The 26,350-nt window shown below is 31.8% G+C and overlaps 4 protein-coding genes across 6 annotated transcripts; 1 reads left to right on the plus strand and 3 right to left on the minus strand.

The window, feature by feature from the left end:
* Positions 1-1,412: 1,412 nt before the first annotated feature.
* On the minus strand, positions 1,413-3,470 carry LOC133789405 (probable glycosyltransferase At3g42180). The gene is made up of 2 exons (XM_062227245.1): positions 3,104-3,470; positions 1,413-2,106 (listed from the first exon to the last, which is right to left on the minus strand). The coding sequence occupies exons 1-2, from the start codon at positions 3,455-3,457 to the stop codon at positions 1,444-1,446; spliced, it is 1,017 nt and encodes a 338-aa protein (XP_062083229.1). The 5' UTR covers positions 3,458-3,470; the 3' UTR covers positions 1,413-1,443.
* Positions 3,471-6,381: 2,911 nt separating this feature from the next.
* LOC133790548 (probable glycosyltransferase At5g20260) lies at positions 6,382-10,077 on the minus strand. 2 transcript variants are annotated; one of them, XM_062228212.1, is made up of 4 exons: positions 9,701-10,077; positions 9,426-9,571; positions 8,257-8,611; positions 6,382-7,234 (listed from the first exon to the last, which is right to left on the minus strand). In XM_062228212.1, exons 1-4 carry the CDS (start codon positions 9,989-9,991, stop codon positions 6,566-6,568), a joined length of 1,461 nt encoding a protein of 486 aa, XP_062084196.1. In that variant the 5' UTR covers positions 9,992-10,077; the 3' UTR covers positions 6,382-6,565. The 2 variants fall into 2 exon arrangements, with proteins under 2 accessions (XP_062084196.1, XP_062084195.1); XM_062228211.1 differs by having other exon boundaries at positions 9,426-9,577; positions 9,701-10,073.
* An 8,140-nt stretch (positions 10,078-18,217) lies between these two features.
* Positions 18,218-21,689, minus strand: LOC133790550 (probable U3 small nucleolar RNA-associated protein 11). 2 transcript variants are annotated; one of them, XM_062228214.1, is made up of 9 exons: positions 21,472-21,689; positions 19,997-20,082; positions 19,822-19,912; positions 19,617-19,708; positions 19,413-19,506; positions 19,250-19,329; positions 18,841-18,924; positions 18,590-18,689; positions 18,218-18,494 (listed from the first exon to the last, which is right to left on the minus strand). In XM_062228214.1, the coding sequence occupies exons 2-9, from the start codon at positions 20,050-20,052 to the stop codon at positions 18,402-18,404; spliced, it is 690 nt and encodes a 229-aa protein (XP_062084198.1). In that variant the 5' UTR covers positions 20,053-20,082; positions 21,472-21,689; the 3' UTR covers positions 18,218-18,401. The 2 variants fall into 2 exon arrangements, with proteins under 2 accessions (XP_062084198.1, XP_062084197.1); XM_062228213.1 differs by having other exon boundaries at positions 19,997-20,087.
* Positions 21,690-23,970: 2,281 nt separating this feature from the next.
* On the plus strand, positions 23,971-25,377 carry LOC133791312 (uncharacterized). The gene has a single exon (XM_062229236.1). The coding sequence runs from the start codon at positions 23,971-23,973 to the stop codon at positions 25,375-25,377; it is 1,407 nt and encodes a 468-aa protein (XP_062085220.1).
* Positions 25,378-26,350: the final 973 nt, after the last annotated feature.

Below are 26,350 nucleotides of genomic sequence, written 5' to 3' on the forward strand. Positions count from 1 at the left end.
AAATTTACAGAAATGTAATACAATGTACATTTTTGTTCCATTTTACAAAATTTAAATTATCATTTATCAAAACACAGAATACGAGGTCCAAAATAGTATTTACTAAACAAAAAATTATTTATTTTATAATGAGCTTGTGAAAATCATAAATGGTACAGGTAAATATGAAAGGGTGAATCATATTATATTAATAGTATAGTTATTGCAAATTGTAGATCCGGTTTTACCGTCACTCACACTCAATAATTCGTTTTTGTTTTCTTTAGTGTTCCCAATCAAACAATATTGTCACGTCATTAAATAATTATATATATTGTTGGTTTATTAATGGTTTCAAGCTAGGGTTGCTTGAAGATTTAATCAAGCCACCAGCTAGCTCGAGCAATATAGTATCTTATCTAATTAGATTAAATGAAAATTTAAATTTCTTTTTATTTCATTTCCTTTACTATAAACATATCATTTTAAAAAAAAAAAGATTACCTAAATTGATGAAGAAATAGCTATTCCCATATCTGTTTTGTCAAACCAAACATAAGATTTTAAGTTTTTTCAATTAGAATTGTCATAATAATTAATTCAAACCAACCACCGCTCAAGTAAGCACTTTATATATGATATAATTATAAGAATAGTGTTAAGTAAATTTCTTTTACACTATCTTAAAAATTGGTAAGTCGATATTGTTAAAAAAAAATTATCATAAATGATTAAAAAATGGTTTATTAGTGCATTTTTAAGGATGGATGATGCTAAGTGAATTCTCTTATGAATAATAATTATATGTTGTTAGAATTATTATATGGACTAATATAATCACAAATATAATATTATAATCACAGTCATTAATTTGGAGTGCCTACAAATTATTAATAACCATAATAAGATTGTTAATATTATTAATTACATTTGAGATATGTGGCAGCATCCTAATAATTATAGGATTGATCCATTAAACTATAGTCTCCAATCTTTAATAATATAAGCATAATAGGCCCAATGTACCCCTTAGGGTAGAATGGTATGATATACATATTTGTGAATGTGTGAAGTGTGAGTGTAAGAGATGTTTAGTATTCATAAGCTCTCTCTTGCATCTTTGCATTTGATTTTGTGTATTGTTGTTGTTTTGGACAAATTCATAGCGATCAAAATGACCATTGGAGATTCAATGTGAAGCTTAAAAAGTATGTTTTTCATTGTACAATTAATGCCATAGATAGAATGTGATATTGGTTGTTGAGCATTGAAATTATTATTGTTGAATCTGATTTTTGTGATTGGTTAATGCTAATAATGTGTTTCCAAAACTATCATGTGTCAAATAATAAAATAGAATGATCCTATTTAATTGTACATACCCATCGTATATATTGACCACAAACATTAAATTATAAATTTTTCATTTACTGAAAAAAATAAACTATAAATAAATTTGACTAATTAATATGGCAACCTAAAATTAAGCCTTCTAAGCCAGACAGAGTGAAGCACCATATGGAACACATCAAAGGGCTTAGCTGGTCGATTCAGCTCAAAATGCCTACTCACTTTCATCACTCTCTTCTGCAATGTCAAGTATTTCGAGTAAGGAACCGCTTTCAAAATGTTCTTGATTTCTGGTATTTTGCTTGGTGGGATTTGAATTGAAAACTTGCTCCAATCAAGAACATCTTCAAAGGGTATGGAGTAGTAATCAGATATGAGAACTGGGACACAGCCTTGGTGCATTGCCTCCACCACTCGAGGACTCGCCACTTCAGAACCGCTAGGGCACAAGCAAAACTTGGTCTGTCCCATGAGCTTGTGGTAGCTGTAGTTCTTTGGTAGGTGTTCGAAGACGAGGATTTCATCATCTTTTTCCTTCCAATGCTTGAAAAGTTTCTCTCTTATGTCGCCGTGGGCTGCCCCGGCGAAGAAGGCGAGGACCGACCGCTGACCTGGGCGCTGGCCATGTCGCGGCGGTCCCAGTTCGAATGCCTTTAGGTTGTATTCTGGTAAGGATACGTCTCTTGTTGGTTTGAAGCCTTCGGAAGTGTTGGCATTGCATAACACTTTCATGAAGTTCTCGTATATGCCACTATCTATACGTGAAATTCTTGGTGCCTATCATTAAAAAAATTAACTCATATATATATATAGTCATACTTTATCATTATATGATTGGTGTATCGTCAAATGAAAGAAGGTACAAAAATTCAAAAGAATAATATGTAGTTGCACATACATTCACAAATATTAGTCAGCCTAATAAAACTAAATCGACCGAACTTTCAAAATTTACAGGTAATTATATTCATATATTAATAGAGAAAAAGATAACACAAATTTAGAAAGAAAAAACAAATCAACATGCACTTTCACACTTGTCTGTCAGTGACCAATTAATCATCAGAATACTTTCATCAATTACTAATTATACTAAATATATGTATTAGTAAAAAAATTAAATAAAAATCAAATATTATAAATATATAAATTAAATGCTAAAATAGGTAAATGAAACTAAATAAATAAAAATTAATCCGATTGGGTCTGCCATGACCCCCTAATTTTTTTTTTCAAAATTTTTATACAATGTACTTTTAAAAAAATATTATTATAAATATATGTGAGAATATAAATTTGCCCCTCATAAAATTAAAAAAAAAAGGCTCCTTCTATGTTTTGATCTTGGCTCTGTCACTGTCCACCACTATGTTTATTTATCCCACTATCTATCAATAGATAATCAATTCACTTATAAATAATACTCAATTAATATATGATAAGTTATTAAAATAGTGAATTAATTATTGAGATGATTATTTGTAAGTGGTGGACAAAGGAAAAAAATCAGAAAATGTCAATTCGAGTATAAATCACATTCAAAATAAAAACCTCTCTACTTTGCATATATATATATATTATTATATCTATAGATTATCATATATATAATTAACTTTTCTATATCTTAATATATAATATAAACTAATAAGATTTTCAGTGTTCTAATATTTTAATATACTAATACGTAACTTACGTTTTTCGTTTTCATACTATGAATGATATTATATAATAATAAAAAATGAAAGTAATGTTAAGTTTGAGAGTAGGTACGTACCCAGTCATGGCAAGAGACAAAAAAGTGGTCAGCTCCATTAGTGCGATTCCAGTAAGGGTATTTACGAGAGAGAACATAAACGTAGTCAGTGAAAACACGAGACAGAGTTTCAGAAAAGCCTCCTGTTATGCTATAGGTTGGGTAGAGTGAGTCTGTGAGTTTGGAGATACTGATGGGCAGGAAGAAGGCGTGGGCTTCATCTGGATTCTTTGCCATGAATGAATGCTCTGAGACTTCACTTTCCAACTCGAAAATGAACTGTCCTTCTATTGAGTAAATGTATGTAGTTGGCCCATTGTGGACCATTGGTATCTCTCCCTCTCTGTAACTCCATATCTTCATTCTCTTTACCATTTCAATGTGACTCCTACATTTTATAAAAATGTAATTAGTAAAAAGAATTGAACATTCATTCATTGTAAACGTGGATTAGATGTAAATTACGATTAAAAAAATAGTAGCAGGCATCCCACTAATTTTCAAGAAATTATAAGTAATATACAGTGTCAAAATCAGAGTTTAAATTGTTTTCCGTTGTAAATTATTCAGAATTTCCCAAATATTAGTGGGATGTCTGCTATAATTATAATATAGGCGGTCATGAAAAAAAATTAGATTATAATTGTTCCAAATGCCAGAAATAGAAAACGCTCATACGGTAGAGACATTTTCTATGACCCTACCAAAGAATTATCCTAAATTATATATGTTATGGCACATGAGAACAAATTAAGGATAATATAGGTCAGGGTTTCAGATTGAACCTCTAACCTTGGTAAGGGATGAGGGGCGATTAATTGGCGGGGTGTGCTCCCCATTCTCGTCAACCATTTTAACTTCCATCCCTACTCATTATTTCTATAAGAGTAATGATATGTGCACCCAAAATATGCACCAAAACATTAAGTACAGTGATCGTATCATTGCTTTTTAAAATACTGGCTAGATTAAACTGTCACATCACTGTATGTAATATTTGGGTGTATATTTTGGGTGCACATATCATTACTCTTTCCATAATCTCTTCTAAAGACGGGGCGGAGAATCCCCGTATAGACTAATTTTTTTTTAAATTAAAATATTATACTATGTTAATGATTTCAAAATAATAAAAAAGAGTTACACATAAAAAAAAATATTACAAAATAAATTAAAAAAAATAAACAGGGACATTTGAAAATGAAAAATTGTTCTCGTCCATAGTCTATTAGAAAAAATTCAAGAAGAAAATTTACATATCCATACCAAGGTTACCGGCACAAGTGCTGAACTTAATAATGGATATCCTTGACTTCATGTCATTATGGTCACAGTATCGTGACCAATATATTATAAAGTTTTATGACCCTTAATCTATCGTAAAAATCCGCCATGTGTTTTTAGTGGAGGAACGAGTTAAGTTGACTTATAGTTCAAGATAATAGTTAATAGTTTATGATCGAGTTTCGTGTGTGAGAAACAAATTTACGTACACTCAAAACTATAATTTTTAAGTGTATAATTTTGTGTTAATTTAGATCGAGTCACTAAAAAAGTATTTAAAATTATTGGGATTGTCAAATAAAAACTACTACTACTTGACTGACTTGTGATTTGGATTTAGGCTGAAACTCATAGAAAGAACTGCCGATCCAAAGCCATTCAGTTATAACTAGTGTTGCTATTTGACATTTTAAGGTGTCATCAACATATGAGGTGGTCATTATAGTCGGTTAGCGATATCTCATAATATTTATTAAATTTAAATGTGTATGACCAAATATTGGATTGCACTAATGACAGTACGCCACATTACCTTGTGGTGTTGGGCACCAATAGTATCCCTTAGCAATTCTCCCCTTATAACTCTCTCCCCTATAATCACCTAAAATAGCTACTTCAAAATTGAATTTGAGATATTCAGGGGCAGAGAATCAGAGATATTATATATAGCTAAAAATATGAAAGGAATTAAAAGAGAATTTGATCATCAAAGAAAATTAAAAATCTTAAACAACATGCCACACCACCATAACTATGACATATTATATATATATAAAAATTAAAGATTGATATATATAAAGAAAAGACTTAACTGGTGAAAAGCATAAGGATTTCTGTAAACAGATCCTCTAGGGATGTAAATCTCTTCTCTATCAGAAGTGTAATTCTTGGTAAGAATGGCTTTGCGTATAGCTGCTCTGGCTCTTCCCAAGCCATCTTCAATCCTCTGCACACTGCTCTTATTCTGCTATACAAAGATCAACAAATTGATTTTATTATATCACATATCAAACAAGCATATACACACACATATATATATATAAGAGATAATGATAATGTTCATACTTTGACATGGCTGGTAGCTACAGTAGAGTTTGAAGAATGAGGTGCTGAAATATTAGGGTTAATAATATTGTTTTGTTGGGGTGATGTTGATGAAGGTGGTTTGAGATCAGATGGGATCAGTAGTGATCTGTGATTTTGGTTTAAAGGAGAGAAGTAGGAGATGAGAAAGAAGAGTATGACAAAAGTTATAGGGACTAAGTATGGTGAGTATTTCATTGATGAACCCATATATGGCTCGATCGTGCTCATATGTATCTAATTTTGATGGTAGATAGATCTACTCGCCCAAAATTATAGGCATCTATTTATAACTAAGTCATACTACGCCCTCTATTATATCACATATTATAATCAGGCTAAACTAAGAGCCTATTGATCACTCTTAGGATGGTGTGCACACAAATACTATATATTATACAAGATATTTTTTAGTTAACGATATAATTAATTAAACTCATTTAAATTTAAAGTATGAGGGGATTTTTTTAAAAGAAATCAATTTATCACGATATTCTTTTATTATATTTTATTTAATATTAATATTACTATTTTTTTTTTTTGCTTTGTATTTATGTTCATCAATTAAAGAATGGTTTATACTATTTTGAGTTTGAACCTTTATTTTAAAAAATATATTTTTAGAACATGCATTTTGTAAAAAATTTAATATTGGTTCTCTAAATTCAAATTCAGTCGAATTTTTTTAAATATAATCTCATAATGTCTGGTAAGCACGCTCACATTTTCTAAGTCAATAACCCTGTAAATAAAAATAACCATTTTATAAAATACAGAGTCCAATTTTTTTTTTTAAATAGAAGGTCTATCACGATATTAATGTAAAATACATTGATCCAAAATAGTATAAACGAAATGCATACAATTAATATCACAAAATATACTATTTAAATAGTTATGATGAGTTTGGTATTGTATTTGTACCAAAAACATTCAATAAATTATAATATATATCTAAAATTAATGATAATACATTTTTTTTAATGTAAGAGGTAAATATTGAAAACACTTATCATCACTACCCTCAAACTTCATTCAATTATCTACATCTTCACTATTATATTATTTTCACACAAGGCAACAAATTTCCTTACTAACTTAATAATAATAATAATACTAATTATATGGCAACCTAAAGTTAAGCCTTCTAAGCCAAATTGAATGAAGAACCATATGGAATACATCAAAGGGCTTGGCAGGCCTATTCAACATGAAATGTCTCCTAACTCTCCACACCCTCTTCTGCAAAGTCAAGTACTTTGAGTATGGAATCGCTTTCAAGATGGTTTTGATCTCTGATATTCTCTTTGGTGGTATTTGTACTGAGAACTTACTCCAATCAAGAACATCTTCAAAGGGTATTGCATAAAAATCAGAAATGAGCACCGGCACACAGCCTTGGTACATGGCCTCCACCACTCTAGGGCTTGCAACTTCTGAGCCACTAGGGCACAAGCAAAACCTGCTTTGTCCCATTAATTGGTGGTAGTTGTACTTCTTGGGAAGACTTTCGTAGACAAGGATTTCCTCGTCTTTTTCTTTCCAATGCTCGAAGAGTTTGCTCCTTATGTCACCATGGGCCGCGCCGGCGAAGAAGGCTAGGATCGGCCGCTTGTCCGGTGGCTGGCCGAGATGCGGCGGTCCGAGTTCGAATGCCTTTAGGTTAAATTCTGGTATTGAGACGTCTCTTGTGGGCTTGAACCCTTCTGAAGTGTTGGCATTGCAAAGCACTTTCATGAAGTTTTTGTAGAGATCTTCGTGGTGATCACGTGTAATTAATGATGCCTTAACAACCATATTAATTGAGATTAATTAATCAACAAAGTTTAGTAAATCATATAATTTAATTATTAAGATAGTGTATATAATATAGGTTAATTATATGTGTTATGATAAAGAGTGTAAGTAAATAAAAATCATCATCAAATTAAAACCAATCGTTTGAAAATCGAATAAGTTGGTTTCACGGTCGCTTTTTCAATTTTATATAAATAGTCTGTTTTATTTTTAATTTTTTAAAATATAATTCTAAATAATTTGAATTTAAAATTTAAAAAATACATCTAATTTCTTTCAATTTTCATTAATTCCAATTTTAATAAGTTTATGGTTTAATGTAAACATAGTAATTTTCAATTTTATATAAATGGTCTGTTTTATTTTTAATTTTTTTTAAATATAATTCTAAATAATTTGAATTTAAAATTTAAGAATTTCATCTAATTTCTTTCAATTTTCATTTGTTTAATCTATTTTTATATTTAATCTATTCCAGTTTTAATCAGTTTATGGTTTAATATGTAAATATAATAATTTGAAAAAGGTTAAAAAAATTTAAATCTTATAGATTAATTTATTATAAACTCAATTTATCCCTATAAAAATAACCAATTAAATATTTAAAAATATATGGTAGTTCTCTGATGCATCCTTCTAGTTTTTGGAAGTATTTTCAACTCAATTTTTTTATGTCGTGTATATTGTGGTTATTTATAGATTCCAGCAAATTTTCAGGAAATTTCAAATAATTTAGGGTGTAGAAAATAAAGTTCATATAATTTCTTGCAAGAGTGACTGTTTTTTTTATGCACATAGAAGGTAACATGTTTGAACTTTATTTTCGGCACTATAAATTATTCAAAATTTTCTAATAATTTACAATATATTCTAAATAACTAAAATATACACAATTATAAAAAAAATATCTAAAATACTTCTCGAGCGAAAAAAAAAAAACCTAGTGTATACCCCTTTTTTGGGTTCACCGGATAATCCTCCAAAAATATACTAAGAAGAGAAAAGGTTACCCAATCATGGCAAGAGACGAAGAAATGGTCAGCTCCACTGGTTCGATTCCAGTAGGGATATTTATTTGCCACGACATAAACGTAGTCAGCGAACACGCGAACCATACGATGAAAAAAGGTCTCGTGGTGTGGCCTATACTGATAATCTGTGATTTTGGAGATGCTTAAAGGTAGAAAAAATGCATGGGCCTCTTCTGGACTCATTGCCGCAAATGGGCTTGGCCCACTTTCCATCTCAAATATAAACTGGCCCTCAATCGAGTAGATGTATGTCGTAGGCCCATTATGAACCATAGGTAGATCTCCTTCTTTGTATGTCCATATCTTGAATCTCTTTATCATCTCTATGTGGCTCCTAATTCCAAAAAATATATATATAATTAATAATTAAAAAAACAGAAAAAAAGATGTCATGATAGATATTTGTAATTCATGTTTATGGAAAGAACTTTTTGTGGTATATAATTAAAAAAAGATAGATGTAATTCCAATGTGATAATTTTATGGTATTATTTGATCCAATAATTGTGTGCATATCATTATCATTATCGTATATAGCAAAAGAGGTAGAAAGAAAAAAAGAATAAAAAGGCCAATAAATATGCAAAAAACTTCCAATTCAAGTAGTCAAAATCAAAATTTGGAATCATGAAGAAATGTATAGTGATTATGAAATTAGTAATAATGACTCTTTCAGAATAACATCAAAATCACAGCTTTGTTTTGTTTTGTATAAATAAATAATTAAATCAAATGGTGTATTTTTTAGAATGAATACAATACAAGAATTTTTTTTTCATTTTTCAATTTTTTTTTTTTTGAATAAAACCAAAAATGTTGTACTATCAAAAGGCTGGGCTTATCCACACACAAGAAATACGATGAAAATATGCATGGGCATGTTTATGTATATAAATAAATAAAAATATACTCTTGGAAATATCAGGAAATTATCAACAACTGAGAAAATAAATTAATTTGGAAAAGATTTTAATTAAAGCTAGCATTAATTTGTACAACTTTCCAAGTTATATAATTCCAATGAAAGCGATATTAACTAAGTAAAAGTATGTTAAATGATAAATGAAACAAATAATAATTAATATTTAAACTTATTATCAATAAAAATTAAAAAGTAAATAAGAAAAAAAAAAAAAAAACTACTCAACTGATGAAATGCATAAGGATTTCTGTAAATAGATCCTCTGGGGATGTAAATCTCTGTTCTATCAGACGTATAATTCTTTGTGAGAATGGCTTTGCGTATTGCTGTTCTTGCCCTACCCAGTTCTTCTTCAATTCTCTCTTCACTGCTCTTATTCTGCTCAAATATATATATATATATATAATACTTAACAGTTCTTCAAAAGCAGTGAACTTATAATCCTATATATATATATATATATGGTATTTTCAGATTCAATAAACATATAAAAATACGTACTTTGAAATGGTGAGAAGTAACAACGCCATGTTTTGAGGGAGACAGCTTGTTTGGGTTAGTCGTCGGCGTCGGAGAAGATGCCGGTGCCGGATCCGGTGCCGGTGATATATATCTTGTTTGGGAATTGGTCTGTGATGAGTTAGTAGAAGCATTGTTTGGATTATGAGAAGAAAGATTAAGAGTGAGTTGGTTTTTTCGGTTGAATGGAGAGAAGTAGAGGGTAACAAGTAAGAGGAGGAGAAAGCTTAGAGAGAGTAAGTATGGCGATTTTAAATTGATAATAAGACTCATGGCTATGGCTATGACTTGGCTTTTAGTCTCTCCACTATACTATTTTGCTTTGACAAAAATATGTGAGTCCTATATATATTCGTATGAAGAAAGTAGTAGTACTTTTTATTTATGTATTGTTATGAAAAATCACATGTGTAATTATTCTAGATTATGTTTTATTAATATTTTTTGTAACATAAATTTAAATAAGTCTATATTTTTTTTAATTTAAAATGAGAAGATAATATCTGCATTTTTTATATTACTAAGTCTAACTCTATGGTTCAATATAAATAGAGTTGAAGATGATTTATAAGAGCATCATTAATGGGCGTGACCAAAAGGGGTGCTTATGTTAAAGTGGGTCACAAAGTCAACAAAATAATACATATTCAACTTTAATTTTTGGCAACGTTGTCCACTGCTGGCAACGTTGCTTTGTTTTTCTTTTGTTATTTTTAGTTAAAAATTATATTAATTAAATAAAATATTGGATTTTGTATTTTTCCCAGAATTAGCATCGTAGCCAGCACTGGAGATGCTCTAAAGGAGACTTGAATTCTAATATTCTTGAGATAAGATATATTCTCAATTTGTAACCATTTATCTCTATAGTTAAAAGGGTGGATGCAGGCTCAAGATTATAGCTGAACCACTTTGTGTTCTTGGTTTATTTTTCACAAATTTTGTTTTGATCTTATTTTTAGCTCAAGTCTTCTCGTAGAAGTTTGTGCACCTCCTCCGATTGACAATTTCATACGTCAACATATATTATGTTCATTTCTCGCACAGGGTTTTCGAGTTTTTTTTTTTGTAAGAGTGACATCTATTTTTAAGTGATTTTGCACTCTGACTTACTTTTGATAATTTTTTGAAAATAGCCTTTGTTTAAAAATTTGATTAGTTGTGTCTAAATTTTTCAATTAGCTGTTGTAATGCCCAAAATTTCCTAATAAGGTTTAGGACCTTGATTGGGAGGCCGGAAGGGCCATAATTGATTTATTATGCTATTTAATGATAATGTGCATGTTTAGGTGTATTAAATATGCATGTGAACTCATTTGTGATTAATTGGGTGATTTTCATATTTTGGTCATTTCGGGCATTTTTGGCATATATGTGAAATGGGCGTGGTGCTTTGTTATTATTTGGTTATGCTAGGGTTACCCAGCACAAGACGATCCTAGGAGGTAAGCTAGTGGGAAAGTCACAACAGGATTTAAGCTTGACTTGGAGTAAGTCAATGGGTATTTAGAGCATTACCGGGTTATTGGGTAATGAGAATTAATATTTTGTGATAAATTAGGGGTTAGTAAGACCGGGGGAAATTCTGGAAGTTTTGACTATAATATCCCTGAGGGTGTTTTCGGGACCCCGAGCATTAGTTTTTATTGGAAGCTACTTAAGCTTGAAGTAACATTTTAATAAAATAAAAAGAACGTTCTATACGTTCTCTCTCCCTAAAAGTTCCCTTTTCGTTTCTCGATCGCGTTTTCGAAGGTATCTTGAGTTCTAGGACTCGGATTCAAGCGAGGATCGAGGCATAGCAATCCTAAGGAGAATTAGAAGCATATTAGCCGGAGGATTTAGTTGGAAACTGTTGGTCCCAAAAGAGAGTGTTTTAATATTTAAACTCGCAAGTGCACGAATCGTTTCGGAATATAATGTTCATGTAAGTACGAGGTCGAACCCATGGGAGTTGACTAACATCAAAAGAAACTATTTCAAACAAAGCAATAATATTCTAACCTAGTTCCAAATATTTGATGAGATTTTGTTTTAGAAAAATAAAAGACAAGTAATAAAAAGATTTAAGAATAGATAGAAAAATGGTTTTCAAATGAGATATGTAAAATAAGATTATTAAGATATTAGAATCCATAAAATGCAAGTTCAATAGTATTTATAAGTATATTGATTCCCAAGTTTATATATAGTTGAAATAAATCACACTATACTTTTTTTCAAAATATATTTTCTTATTCAAGCACAAGTTACTCTTTCAAAAAGGTAGGATTTTTCTTCACTTATATAAGATATAATTTCTAAGCATTAGTTGTGTTACAACCTAATAAAACTACAAGAAATCAAAGAGATTATGTTTAGGCAAAATATGATACTTATGCTCTAAGAATTAGATGTGAACAATTTAATGAAAAACATTTAATAAAATAATATCATATTTTTGCATAATGAAGAACTAAGTGTAATATGCTTTAACACTCAATAATAGATGAAAAATGCATATATTTGATAGAAAAATCCATAAACAATGTTACACAAATGGGAAATCAACATACAATAAAAAAATACTATCTAGTTCCATTTTGCTTCATCATCATCTTAATAACCTTTGAAAAAGATTAGAAGCTCATAACTAGATTGAAATAAAAATTACAAAATAACATACTTGACATGCTCTTCAAAAGATGAAAATGGTAGAGAAAAAATAGTGAAAAGAAGAGAGAAAAATGTGTAGAAGAAGTTGAAAAGATGAAGAAGAAGAGCTCCCCAAATGGTCTTACAAGACTATTTATAGGCAAAATATGGAGATTAAATTAATCAAATTAAAATAAATAAATTGATTAATTTAATTGTGTTGGGAAGTGGTAGGATAAATAGAGTAAGTGTAAGAGTATTGGAAAGATGAAATGTTTGGTTGGGTAAAATATTAGTGAAAAGATAGGGTAAAAAAAATGAATTAGGAATGTTTATTTAGGTGAGAAAAATATGAAAGAGTGAGTTGATATTTTAGTGAAAAGAAAAAAGTGGACATTGGGAACAAATATGGTTTTTTAGCCATATTGGTGGCTGTGGCAAAGTGGTGTTGATGGTCCAGGCGGCTGGAGGAAATGTTGAACTTTGGAGTGTATCAAGTGATTGGGCCTGATTTGGGCTTGGTTTGTTGATGTTGGGCCTTGGATGTAAGGCTGGCCCACGTTGGTGAGGCACTTGCTGAAGGCAGAGCTGGCCCGAATAGATGTTGAGGCTGGATGCTTCGGTGGAATTGGGCCATGGGGCTGAATTGATGTGGCTTCAGGAGCTGAAAAGATGATGGCCAAAGGTGGTTTGCTGAATGTGAGGGACAGCTGGCGTTGGAGGCAGGAGCAGCTAGCTGAGTGATATATGCTTGCTGCTGGGGAGTTGATGATTCGGCTGATGCATGATGGTAACGCCTGGGAGGAGATGGGCCTGGCTTGGGTGGCTGAAGCTGGCGAGTGGGCTTGGGCCCAGGTGCTTGGTTGGCTTCAATCTTTCAAAAATAACATTTTTTTTCTCCTTATTCCTTTTTTCTTTTCTTCACTCTTTCTTGGCTATTCAAGAACCAAAAATAGAACCATTTCCTACAAAATAAATGTAAATTAAGTCATGATAAAATATTTTCAATTATAAATAATTCATATAAATTCTTTGAAAATATTAATCATAACTTAATTTAACATTTAAGTTCAACAATACTCATTTATTTATTTATATAAAATTTTACAACAAAATAATTATAAAAATACATAAAAATCTATAAAAATTAAAATGAAACTAATAAATTCAAAAAGTAATTAAAACTTAATAATTTAATTAAAAACTTAAGAACTAAATCATTTTTAGTTTAAAAAATGTGGTAAAATAACTATAATTTCTAGAGTTATCAGAAACAACTCAATCGGAGGTAATTCAAGTTTAAGTTTTAAGTTTTTAAAAGTTTTTAAGCTTGAATTGGATTTTGTGAATCGTTGAGTTTTTAGTTTGTTTGAACTTCAGGTTTTGGTGGTTTTGGATCATTGGAAAGTTTGGGAACTTTGATTTGATGAGTTGGAGATGTTTGGATGGGTTTTTGGAAGATTTTAAAGTGGGAAAAACGAAGAAAAATGGCTGGTGCGAAGTTGGGTCGCAGCCCTAGCTTGAAGAAGATGGAGGAGGCTCTGCCAGGGGGCGGGCCGCGGCATGGCCATGTAGGGTCGCGGCCCTTAAGGGAAAAATTGCCCAAAGGTGTGTTTTTGTGATGGAAACTTAGCTCTAAGGGCCTGGGATCGATCCTACTACTTAGTTGAGTGGGATTCGATGTCTCGGAGGCTTGGGTTGGGTTTGGAAGTATTTATTTACTCATTTTGATGAGGTTTTATATTATGGTTGTGACTAGGTTATCACTAGAGGCTTGGAATCGGGATCATTCTTGTGGCTCGTTTGTTGGTAACTTGTGCTTGGACCCAAGGTAAGAAAACTGCACCCCATGTGTGACGTGCATGGCTATTTATGATGCATGTTGGATGTTTAAATGTAAACATTGATAGCATAATGAATGCTTGGCAACTTTTCCCATTTGCATATGATTACTACTGAGGCATGATGGATGATTAAGTGTGATGCATGTGATGCACGAGAAACATGTGATTAGGGCATGCCATGAATGATGAATATGAGAATGGTCAGAGCTTGAGTATCTGCGTTTGTGCACGATTATAATTATGCTAGCGACTGTTTAGTAAGCATGTTGAATGCCCTGTTCTTGGATTATTGGCATATGATACACATTGATAGCATTGCTTACTCGTGTATGGTACTGACTAATTAGTTGGGTTTGGCAAAGGTGCTAGTATCAACTGTGAAGCTGTGACTCATTAGTCAGGTTCGGCAGTGGTACTGGGCACTGGTCACACAGGGCTGACTCGTTAGTCAGATTTGACAAAGATGTTAGTATCAACTGTGAAGCCGTGACTCACTAGTCAGGTTCGGCAGTGGTACTGGGCACTGGTCACGTTGTGCTAACTCACTAGTCATGACAACCCTAGTGTGTTTAGTGCAAGCTATGTCGATTGGACCTAATCGACCCTCTGCATTGAATGACTCAAAGAGCGTTAGTGCAAGACCGACCTCAAGTTCGATGAATATAAACAAGCATTTATCTAGCCAAAGGCTAGTCATTTAGAGCCAGGGCCAGCAAGCCTCGTGACTGTTAGGTCACATGGCTATGGGTACCGGCCCCTTAGTGACATGCTTGTCAGTCACTCATTTGATAAGAGCCATTGCGGGAAAGCCTAGGTAACAGTGTTGTTACACGGCTATGGGCACTAGGCCCCTAGTGACTTGGTTGTCAGTCACTCAGTATGGTTTACCAGGACCTCAGAGTGATATTCACTCATCTGATCAGAGCTATGAGCTATGTATGATCATTTTGATCATCATATGCATGGCTTGGGCACTGAGGCCCCAGTGACTTGCTTGTTGGTCACTCAGTATGGTTTACCAGAACCTGTTGAAGGTTAGAAGCTTACCCAACAGCCACCCTTCCACTTGAATTAGTGACTCGCTTGTCGGTCACTCAGTATGGTTTACCAGAACCTCAAGTGTTGCGACACTCATCTGATAAGGACTGACTTGATAGTCCTCCAATCAGAAGGCCAGGACTTCTTGTCCTGGATACCCCAGCATCTGTTTGAATTCATTTGCATGCTGAATAGAGCTATGAGTGCTAGGCATGCCAGATATGATTTGATATCATGATATGACTGTTTATGAGCATATGAGTTTTCTTGCTAGGCTTCGGCTCACGGGTGCTTTGTGGTGCAGGTAGAGGCAAAAGGAAGCTGGGCCATCCTTGAGTTGGAGAGCTTAGGTGATGACGTGTACATATGCAGCTGCTCGACCAATACTTGGACGAGGTTTGAAAGTGGAACTAGGGCTGAACCCTGTTTTGCCGCTTAGAACGGCCTGTTGTAAACACTTTCTTGTAATAAACTCTGAAACTATATTTTTGGGATCCCAATGTATACAGTAAACGTTCTAGTGAAACGTTATATCCTTAACCAAAGTTTTTAACCCCTAAACCGCTAGTCATACTTAGTTACACGTTTATGGCCAAATGACTCGACTAGCGAGTTTAGCACTGTTTGCAATGTGCACTGTAGCGGTCCCTGGAGTTGGGGCGTTACAGCTGTCTAAATTTTTCAATGAGCTATCTAAAAAATTTTACTAGCTGTCTAAATTGTCAAATGTCATTTTGCAAAGAATTGTCAAAACTAGGCTAGAGTGCAAAATTACTTTAAAAAATATGTCATTTTGTCGAGGGACGCTTATAATTTTGCTCAAGAGCTCATATGAGTAGATGTTACATTTATTGTTATTATTTCTTATAATGACTTTAGAAAATCTTCTTGGCTTAGAATTGTTATTTTATAAAGGGAAATTTGTGATTAAAGTACCAAAACTTTCACTTTTTTTTACACTTAAATACTAAAACTTTATTTTTTTTACAATAAACATATCAAAACGTCACTTTTTCTTGCATTCTATAAGTAACCACCGTTAAGTCTAACATTTTTAACGGTAAAAATACTTTAATTTTGTGTACTGACAATTCAATACCAAAAAAATATTGATGAAAATATAAAAATGTTAAAATAACTAAAAAATAATAATTTTTGCTATTTTAAAATCCTATACAAATTTTAAAATGAAAATATTATTAAAATTGATTTTTAAAAATAAAAAATAAATATTTTAATTTATTTTAAAATTAAAACTAAGTTTTTATATTAAAATATATTTAATTATTTTTAAAAACAAAAATATCTATATTTTAATTATTTTCAAATTTTCAAAATACTTATATTAATTTTAAAATTAAAAAATATTTTAATTGATTTTGAAAATTAAAAAATATATTAGAAATATATTTTTAATTAAAATTAGAAGAACAAAACAAAAGAATAGATGAGAAGAAGGAAAGAACTGATCTGGTGGGATGAATTAGAGGTGACAAGGATGAAGGGGAAAATTTTAGTTTTAATTTTAAAATCAATTAAAATATTTTTTTAATTATTTTTATATTTTAAAATCAATTTTAAATATTTTAAATTTTAAAATTACTAATATGTATTAAAAAAAATATATATATAAATATTTTTTAGTTATTTTAATGTTTTTCTTTTCAATAGATTTTGTTTTTGTTTTGGTATTTAACCTAATCAAATATCATGTTTAGGTATTTTTACCGCAAAAATATTAGACTTAACAAGTGGTACCTACGGAATGTAAATAAAATTAGCGTTTCGGTACTTTTACCTAAAAAAAAAAGTTTTGATATTTAAGTGTAAAAACATGAAAATTTTGGTATTTTAACTACAAATTTTACTTTTATAAATAAAAAATAATAGTACTTAACTTTGTGTTTTATGTGGTGCTTCGCTCGTTGTGGCTAATAAGACAAAATATTACGTAACGCGTTGATTTACTAAGATATTTAGAGTATCTTCAACCACACTAGCTAATTAATTGCTAAATTTTAGCCAAAATAACTAAAAAAACTACTATAGTCAGTCATTTTTTTGAACTTAAAAGAGAGAGTTGATTATTTTAATAATTTACATAATTAATTATTTTATTATCTTCTATTTATAGAGAATATATATGCTCCCAACATTGCTATTATGTCCCCTCTTTAGTAATTTTTATTATTAAAATAATATGTCTTTAATTTGGTTAGCATTTCACACTAACTATATTTGACTAGTCCAAAAGTAAATTGTAATAATAGCTATAGGATGATAGGTTTATGGTCGAGTAGAAAAAAGCTAAAAGAGTGTCATATCATTAGCTAAAATGACTAATTTTATCAAATAGCTAGTGTGGTTGGAATTGCTGCTACTCGTTATAATGCTACATATATATAAAGAGTAATAATATGTGCACCCAAAATATACACCCAAACATTACACACTTTTTAAAACAATGGATCTCAATTTTAATAGATGTGACAGACTATATTAAACTGCCACATCACTGTATGTAATGTTTAAATGTATATTTTGGATGCACATATCATTACTCATATATAAATGATACACATATTATGCTTTCAAAAAATTATAAGTAAAATAAAATATCATGGTGATGATTTTATGAAAATAAAAATAAAAAAATAAATTTAAAATTTATTAAATCTGATTAAAAAATTTTGAATTATGTATATGAACAGTTTTCGGCGTTATGACCATTTATATTGTAACTATTTAAAACTATCCTGTAAATTTTCAGAAAATTTAGTATAATTTACCGTACTGAAAACTAAGTTCAAACATGTTATTGCACATGTGACTAATTTTTCCTTATGCAATATGAATTTTATGTCTTTGCATAACCTACACACTGATTTACATATTAGATTTCCAAAATTATTAACCACCAGATTTGATCTATCTTCGTAATCTAAAAATAACATATGCTTGTGGCTTTAGCTTTAGGAGAGGATTATATAAATAAAGAAGAAAATATATTTATGAAAGCCACTGCAGAACTAGAATTTTAAAGATGCGGCTGCGTTTTCGCAAAGTACATGTTTTTGAAAGTGGGCATATCTCTATAATGTAAAAGAGAAACTTGTTTAATATAAACAAAATTGTTGTGATCCAAGCACCTGTAATTCCTATTCTTTTCACCGCTTCCGCTCTGCCCTCCACTTGAAAACTGGTTTGGATGTTGGCGTGACAATCTCATCCTCGCGTAGTTTGCGCTTCCGACCCTTTTTCTATTGAGTTTAAACAGAAGGGTTTATTTCCAGAATTTTCAATGTACTACCATATAGAAAAAGAAAGGCATGGAAAAGTTTTTAGATGTCATTACCCGCAATTCCTGCTGCATTGACATATCCATGTAGATTTTCTCCAACTCATTGACCCTTTTCTTTCTTGCTTCTAGTTCACTGTAGGAAGCCGATGTTTTCCTGCCCGTGAAAGATAAAATAGCACGAGACATGAACATAATAGGTCATTTCTGGAGAATAATAGGTAAGAACTAATTAAAAATCTAAGAGTCAGTTCTACAATGAAGAAGATCCTGAATGGCATCAACTTGCGCCAAAAAATTCTTTGTACCTTTTAATTCGCTCAGGAATGTTCTCAGAATTTAAGGGTATTCCAGGCTTTGAAGAACGTGACTGGATTTCTTTAGCCTCCTCCCTACAAGAAATGATAAAAGAATTTGAGCCAGATATCTCAGTGCATCCCCAAAAGAGAACAGATCATGTTAAGATTCTAAGGTTGTCTGAATGCGATCACAAGATAAAAGTAGTTGATAGTTTGAAATTCTAATCAACAAACACATAAACAAATTTTTAAATTAATGAGATTCACACTACTGAAATACTTCTAAGATGTTCACTTTGTTAATAGCATGCGAAGTTTCCCAGTAAAAAGTGGTTTGAGTTATAAAATAAAATAAAAATCGATACAGAAGACGAATCAATGACTTTCAAAAAAAAAATTGAGAAGTGGGAGATCCAACCTGTCTTCAGCGTAGTAAACTTTTCTATTTAATGGTTGGTTATCAATAGAATGTAGCACAGCAGTCAGCTTTTCGATTTTCTGCAACAAAAAAAAGCACAATCAACCCACAGCAAAAAAAAAACATTTTTTTATAGAGCTATGATGATAGAAACAATTATTACTTTTTTCTCACTCTGAACTTTCTGAAGTACATATCCAATATCTTGGCTCTTCATGAGCATAAGCTCTTCCGGAGTGTATTTGTTTGCCTCACTCCTGCATTACCCAAAAAAACAAAGGCGATCAGTAAATGTACTAAAGTAAAACGTAAGAATATATATTGATATTGAGAAAAATAACAATACAACAAAACAGATATAACTTACTCTAATTTATGGACACCACCAACAGTTCGAGTCTTGATCATCTTGAAGTAAAATTCATCAGGATTCCTGAAGGCAGCTTTCTCTTTAAGTCTCTGAGAAGTAACCAAACATAAATAAAGCCCATTAGTATTACCAACAGAATTAAAATATATATATATTAAAAAACTAAATATGAGAATACACAAAATTTCATCCTAGTGTTTACCCGTAAAGTCTCCTCCTTTTTGTGAAATACTTTTGCACGCTCGACATAGTCCTTGTGTTTTTCCAAAAACCCAAATTTTTTCCTCGCTTGTCTGACAAAAAACAACACACACAAACCTTAATATGAAACAATACAAAATGGGTATTGTTTATTTGAGATTTATGTAAAGACTTACGGTTGAGCTCGTTCTTTGTGAGCCCGTCTACTAATGGCATTCCTCAGGGATGACATTTTATTAGTTACTGAGCGTATCACTACAAACTTCACCGAAAACAGAACAAAAAATAAAGAGGGTGATGAAACAAGTATTCAATGATTTCAATCACCATACATACAAAATATTTTGGATTTCACAATTAAATTACTAACAGAGAAACAAACCAAAATACGAGTTCTTGAGAGTGAAGACAGAACATAACAGATAACCGCAAATGAGTAGTTTGGTCTAGGGGTGCTCAAATCCAAAACTCATAGGCTTAATCAATCCAATCCAATTAGAAATTAGACTGATTCTGTTTTTGTAATTGGTTTTAACTTTTCAATCTTTTATGTAAATTATCAAGAAAAAAAGTACTAAATAATCTAACATAGTATTGAATTATAAACAGGTCTTAAAACAACCACAATAAGAAATAAACATCACACCACAATAGTATCATCCTAAATAAAACAACAACATTTACATTGAAATCACTCTATAGTACTAGAGGAACAAGGAGACGTTTTTGTGATTAGTTTAGCTCAAATCTTCCACAGGCTACAGTTAAGCCTAAATAGTATATATTTATGTCAAACGGAGATGGTGACATTATCAAAATTAAATTAAAAAAAAAAAAAACTAACATACAACTCGCATGTTACAAGAATAAGTTTCTACAAAATATGTTTAAAAAAATGCATCCAATATTCTGTTGTTACTGTATACATGGATATTAGAACTACACAGACATATCCAAGGAATCATTTTGTGAAATCATATACTCAAATGTGATATTATGTGTGAGATGAACATTTGATTGAGGTTGTGGTGACCATGACCACTGTGAGTGTGGCCGTGGGATTGAAACTGGGTGACTATGAGTGAGTGAGCGAGAAAGAGAATCGTGACTAGTGAGGTTGTAGAGGTGAGAGATGGTAAGGGCTAATCATTGGTCGGGTTTTATGATTTTTTACCCGTCCAATCCAAAAATCCCTGCCCAATTCAGAAAAAAAAGTGTCCGAACAGGTCCAACGATTTGGGCGTTTGGTCGGGTTAACCCGTTATTCATCCAAAACAGAGCAATACAATACTCATTCAAACGCTATTCACATTCAGTCAAAACATGGTTCTTAATTAAAACGCAAATTCAAAGAAAATGATTTCACTTGTTATATAAATTTCTCACGCCACATTATATGGGCGGCTAGATTTAAACAATATCACGTATCAAACAAGATTGAAATTTTCAATTTCAAAAATCACCGTGATATGCTTGCATGTTCAGTGCAACCAGAACTCGAAAACTTAATGCTCACAAAAGAAAAGAAAAATTATACAGATGAATTATAGTTTTGCATTTATACAGAGAAGATTACAAAAGCTTCTTAACAACTTTAAAGCAAGTACAATTTCATCAAAAAACTTTGAAGCGAATACAAATGTGTAAATACCTGGTAATGATAAACCCACAGCACCGGAGAAGATGGCCTGCTGTCGTCGTCGGGAGCTTGGCCCTGCTACTGCAGCGAGTCGTCGGCGGCGTCAGGGGAACTATAGAAGACGGATGCTTCCGTAGCCGTAGAAAATAGAGAGCAGAGGAAGAGAGATAGGGTCGGGACTCGAAGGGAGACTAGGAGAGAGAGACCGAGTTAGGCAACTAGGGTTTTACTTTACTTTCATTCAATTTTTTATTTTTTTTTTGCTGAAATTCAATTTTTAGTTTTCTATGGAAAAATTACACATACTCCGTAAATAAAAAAAATATATATATATAGAATTTTACAAAAATTATAAAAAATGCGGATAACAATTTATAATAATTTTAATCGCCGGTTATAATTTTTTATTTAATTAATAAATATTATTTACAAAAATTATAATATATGGTTACGAATTTATAAATTTTAATTACAAATTTGTAAACTTTATTTACAAAAAATAAAATAAGTTTTGTATTTACATTTATGTCACCCGTGTTTTTGTAATTTTGTATAGACTATATTTTTAGTATTTTTTTTAAATCTCAGATAAATATGTGAATTTCTCATTGATTATTGGGTACTGATTCATTACCTTCTATTTTTGTGACTTTCTATTACGAATAATATTTATGTAGTACTATAAAATTATAAAATCAGTATAAAATAGCATATTTGCCTTAAATTTGGTCAATAAATATTTCAATATGACCTAATTACCCTTAAAATTTAACATATACATCTCAGCTTATAATTATTTTTACTTTAAATTGATTTTAAAATTTTAAAATATTAAAAATAGAAATTAACGTAAATAAAAAAAAAGTTAAAAAAAAATCACTCCCACTCCTTGTTTCTTCCCCCACCCCAACTCTGTCTCTCCCGAGTGTTTTGGCAAAATGACCATAATGAAAACTTTTATTAGCAAAATGATTTTTCAAATATTTTTATTAGCAAAATGACCATCTTTTAAACTTAACTTAATAATTAATTTAATAAATATAATTAACATTAAATTAATTTTTCTTTATCATTTAAAGAAAAAAAATAGGGAGTAAAACCCTAGGGCAAAAGACCATGACCTCTCTTGAAGGTCTTCCTCTCCACATTTTCTAAAGTTTTCTCCATCTTCATTGAGTTCTTCTCTTCATCTCCATTACAATACTCAAGTCTTTCTTCTTCAATGATATTCATATTCACCTTTGACTTAAGAAAATCAAGAAACCATTAAAGAAGAAGTGAAAATTCCATCCAAGAATTGTAAAGGTTAGTAATTGATTATAATCTCACGTTTAACGATTGAGTATTGGTTATTTACAATTATATAACAATATGAAGCATAAATTTAGGTTTTTCTAAGAAAAAAATAAAAATCTGGTGTGAAAATAACCTCAGATCGAGGTTGAAGACGACCTGTAATATGCGACCATATGCGACCAAAGGTGACCCTTTGGTCGCACATGGTCGCTTAGTGTAAATGGAAAACTATACTATGCGACCATGTAGGTCACACATGGTCGCTTAGTGTAATCAAAAAACTATACTAAACGACCATATGTGACCTTAGTGTAATTTTCAGATTCACACATGTGGTATTCTTATTTTACACTTGTTAATTTGAATATTTAACTTTATGACAGGTATGGATCACATCTTTATATGCATGGACTATAATGGTGAGTGGAAGATTACAAGTAATCGTATTTGGGAATGGTTTGGTACTGGTTGCAACAAGGGATTTGTGGTTGACCGGAGTATCAAGTTTCATCAACTAGTGAATAAAGTCTATGAAAAAGTAGGTGTTGATCGAAATTTATATGAAATTGAAATAACTCATAAGGTGGCTGGTGAAACATTCAACAAGATGGCACCAAGTAAGATTTGTGGTGATTCTGATGTAGAGGATCTGTCGAAGGAGTTGTACAAAGCTAAAGAAATGATTCCTTTGTATGTGTGCGTCAAAAAGATAATGATAAAGGAAAGATGAAGCTTGTCAATGATGGTGATGGTGATGGATTCACTGGTGATGATGTTGAATTTGGTTGTGATGATGATGTTTTGATAATGGAAGCTTTTACGATAACTATTTTGGGTGTCATGTAATAGATCAATTTCCAAATGATCCAAGCTATGTCCCGAGTGAAGATATAGCGCAAAGTGGTGAATACATCATTGGTTCCAATCCCACACCAGATGATATAGTACATGAGGGAGGTAACAATGTACTCGAGGAATGTGATAAAGTAGTTCAAGAAAATAATGATGTAATTGGGAATGACAATATAGTCGGGGGAGGTCAGATTATCCCTTATCAACATTTTGATACGTTTATGGGAAATTTTGCACAATTTAATGGAGAAGCAAGTCAAAATAGTGGCAGACATGATGGATCTGATTTAAAAGTGGGTCAACACTTTGGAGGATGATTTGAGTTATTATCTTAACATCATTGTCATTAATGGGAGATTTGAAATGCGAACAACCAAATCAACCAAGTCTGTAAAGGAGGTTCGTTGTATTAGTGAAAATTTCTCATGGAGAGTCTGTGCTACAAAGATGAAAGATTCACATTTCTTTGTCATTCGACAATACTATAGTCTTCACAGTTGCTCGTTAATGAACCGAAATGCCAATCATATACAAGCATCCAGTCGTGTTATTGGTTCTCGTGTACAGGGACACTTTAAGAATAGTAAAGACCCACTCAACCCAAGAAGCCTCGCAGGATTCATGCGTGAGGAAATGAAAGTTCAAGTCAGTTATTGGAAAGCTTGGAAAGGAAAACAATGGGCTCAAAATTTGATTAGAGGAATGGCCAAAGAAAATTTTGCCTTGCTCCCTTCGTATTGTCACATGTTGAAGCGGGCAAATCCAAGTACAGTTACCGACATTGAACTTGATTCAGAAAATAAGTTCAAGTACTTTTTTATGGCTTTAGGTGTGGCCATAAGAGGGTCCACTTACGTGAGGAAAGTAATTGGAATTGATGCGGCTTGGATCAAAACTAAGCATAAGGGTGTGTTATTAGTAGCAACTACACAAGATAGTGAATATCCTACTTACCCCATTGCATGGGGTTTGGTTGACAGTGAGAATAACGCTTCATGGATATGGTACTTAGAGAAGTTGAAGGAGTTGATGCCTGATAGCTCAGACTTATGTTTTATTTTTGATAGACATCAAAGTATCAAACATGCAGTTCGTCATGTTTATGTTATGGCTTCTCATGGGGCATGTTATTGGCATGTAAAACAGAATATAAAACACCATTTCAAAAGTGCTGCAGGGACTAAATTGTATAAGAAAGTTGCAATAGCGTACCATATTGAAGAGTTTAATAAACACTTCGACCAACTTCACAAAATATATCCACGTGTCACTAAGTATCTTGAGAATGATGTCAAGTTCAGAAAGTGGTCTAGAGCACATTTTGGTGGTAATCGATATGAAGTCATGACCACTAACATAGTTGAGTTAGTGAACAATTTGATGCGAAAGGCAAGAGAGTACCCTATTAGTGCTATGACCGATTTTATCATAAGCACGATGGGACAATGGTTCCTTGAACGTCGACGGGAAGCATATGCAGTGACAACTCCATTGACACCGAGGAGGGAAGAAATATTACGTAAAAGATGGGATGAAGTCGGTTCATTGATAACTCTCCAGTTAAACGAGAATGAGTACAATGTGATGTGTGGAGAACTCGATGCAATAGTAAATTTAAGGTCAAAGAGTTGCACGTGCAAAGTTTTCGATATTGAGAACCTTCCATGTATCCATGCAATAGCAGCAGCAGGAAAGGCCAACCCCAAAATATTGGGGAACTCATATATTCTATGTGTGCAAAATACTACACGTCAGAATATTGGTTATTAACATATGCTGAAACTATTTATCCTGTTCCTCCAAACTCACAATGGACCGACATTCCTGAAGATGTTATTGCAGTACAAGTGATAGCACCTGTTGAAGACAAGACTAAAGGAAGACCAAAAATCAATCGCATACCTTCCCAAGGTGAAGTCCCTAAGAAAAAATATAATTGTGGAGCATGTGGACAATCAGGACATAATTCAAAAAAATGTCCTAGTCGACAAGTGCCATCAGATGTTAGAAGCACAACTCATGTGTGATTTATTATTATTTAGTTCTCTAAATACTATATTTAATGTTTCTTGTATTTGATCTATGCAAACTTTATTTAGATCTATCTATCAAATTTATGCTAATTAAAGTGCTTAATGTGGATCTTGTGCGACCTTGTACGACCTTAGTGTATTTCAAAGTGTATCATAATATTGGTTTATACGACCTGTGCGACCATATGCGACCATGGTGTATTTCAGAGTATATCCTAATATTGGTCTATGTGACCATGTACGACCCTATGCGACCATAGTTGATTAATTAATTTTTTGATAATTAATTACAATATATAAGTGATGACATCATTTATATACATTATATAAGTTTGATTAACAATTTAATTACATTATATAAGTTTTATCCCTTTTTTTTATTTTTATAGATATATATATTTTTTTAGTTTTGTTGACCCAAGATTTGGCCAACTGACACGGAATCAGAATATGCTTGATATGAATGAATATAATGAGAAGAACGTAATGACAAAAGAAAATAAGACACAGTATTTTATAGTGGTTCGGCCCCAAGATCTGGTAATGACCTACGTCCACTTAGACTGATATTGATCTAAGGGTCAAAGGAGTGATCAAAGAACAAGGGTTCAATGAGTTTCACTTACCTCTGAAGAACAATACAATATTGCTAGGAGAATTACTATAGTCTCAAATGATTCAAAAGCCAAAAGTCCATTCCTTGAGCTATC

This window comes from Humulus lupulus, chromosome 7 (genome assembly GCF_963169125.1).
Source record: "Humulus lupulus chromosome 7, drHumLupu1.1, whole genome shotgun sequence".
Classification (NCBI taxonomy): Eukaryota; Viridiplantae; Streptophyta; class Magnoliopsida; order Rosales; family Cannabaceae; genus Humulus; species Humulus lupulus.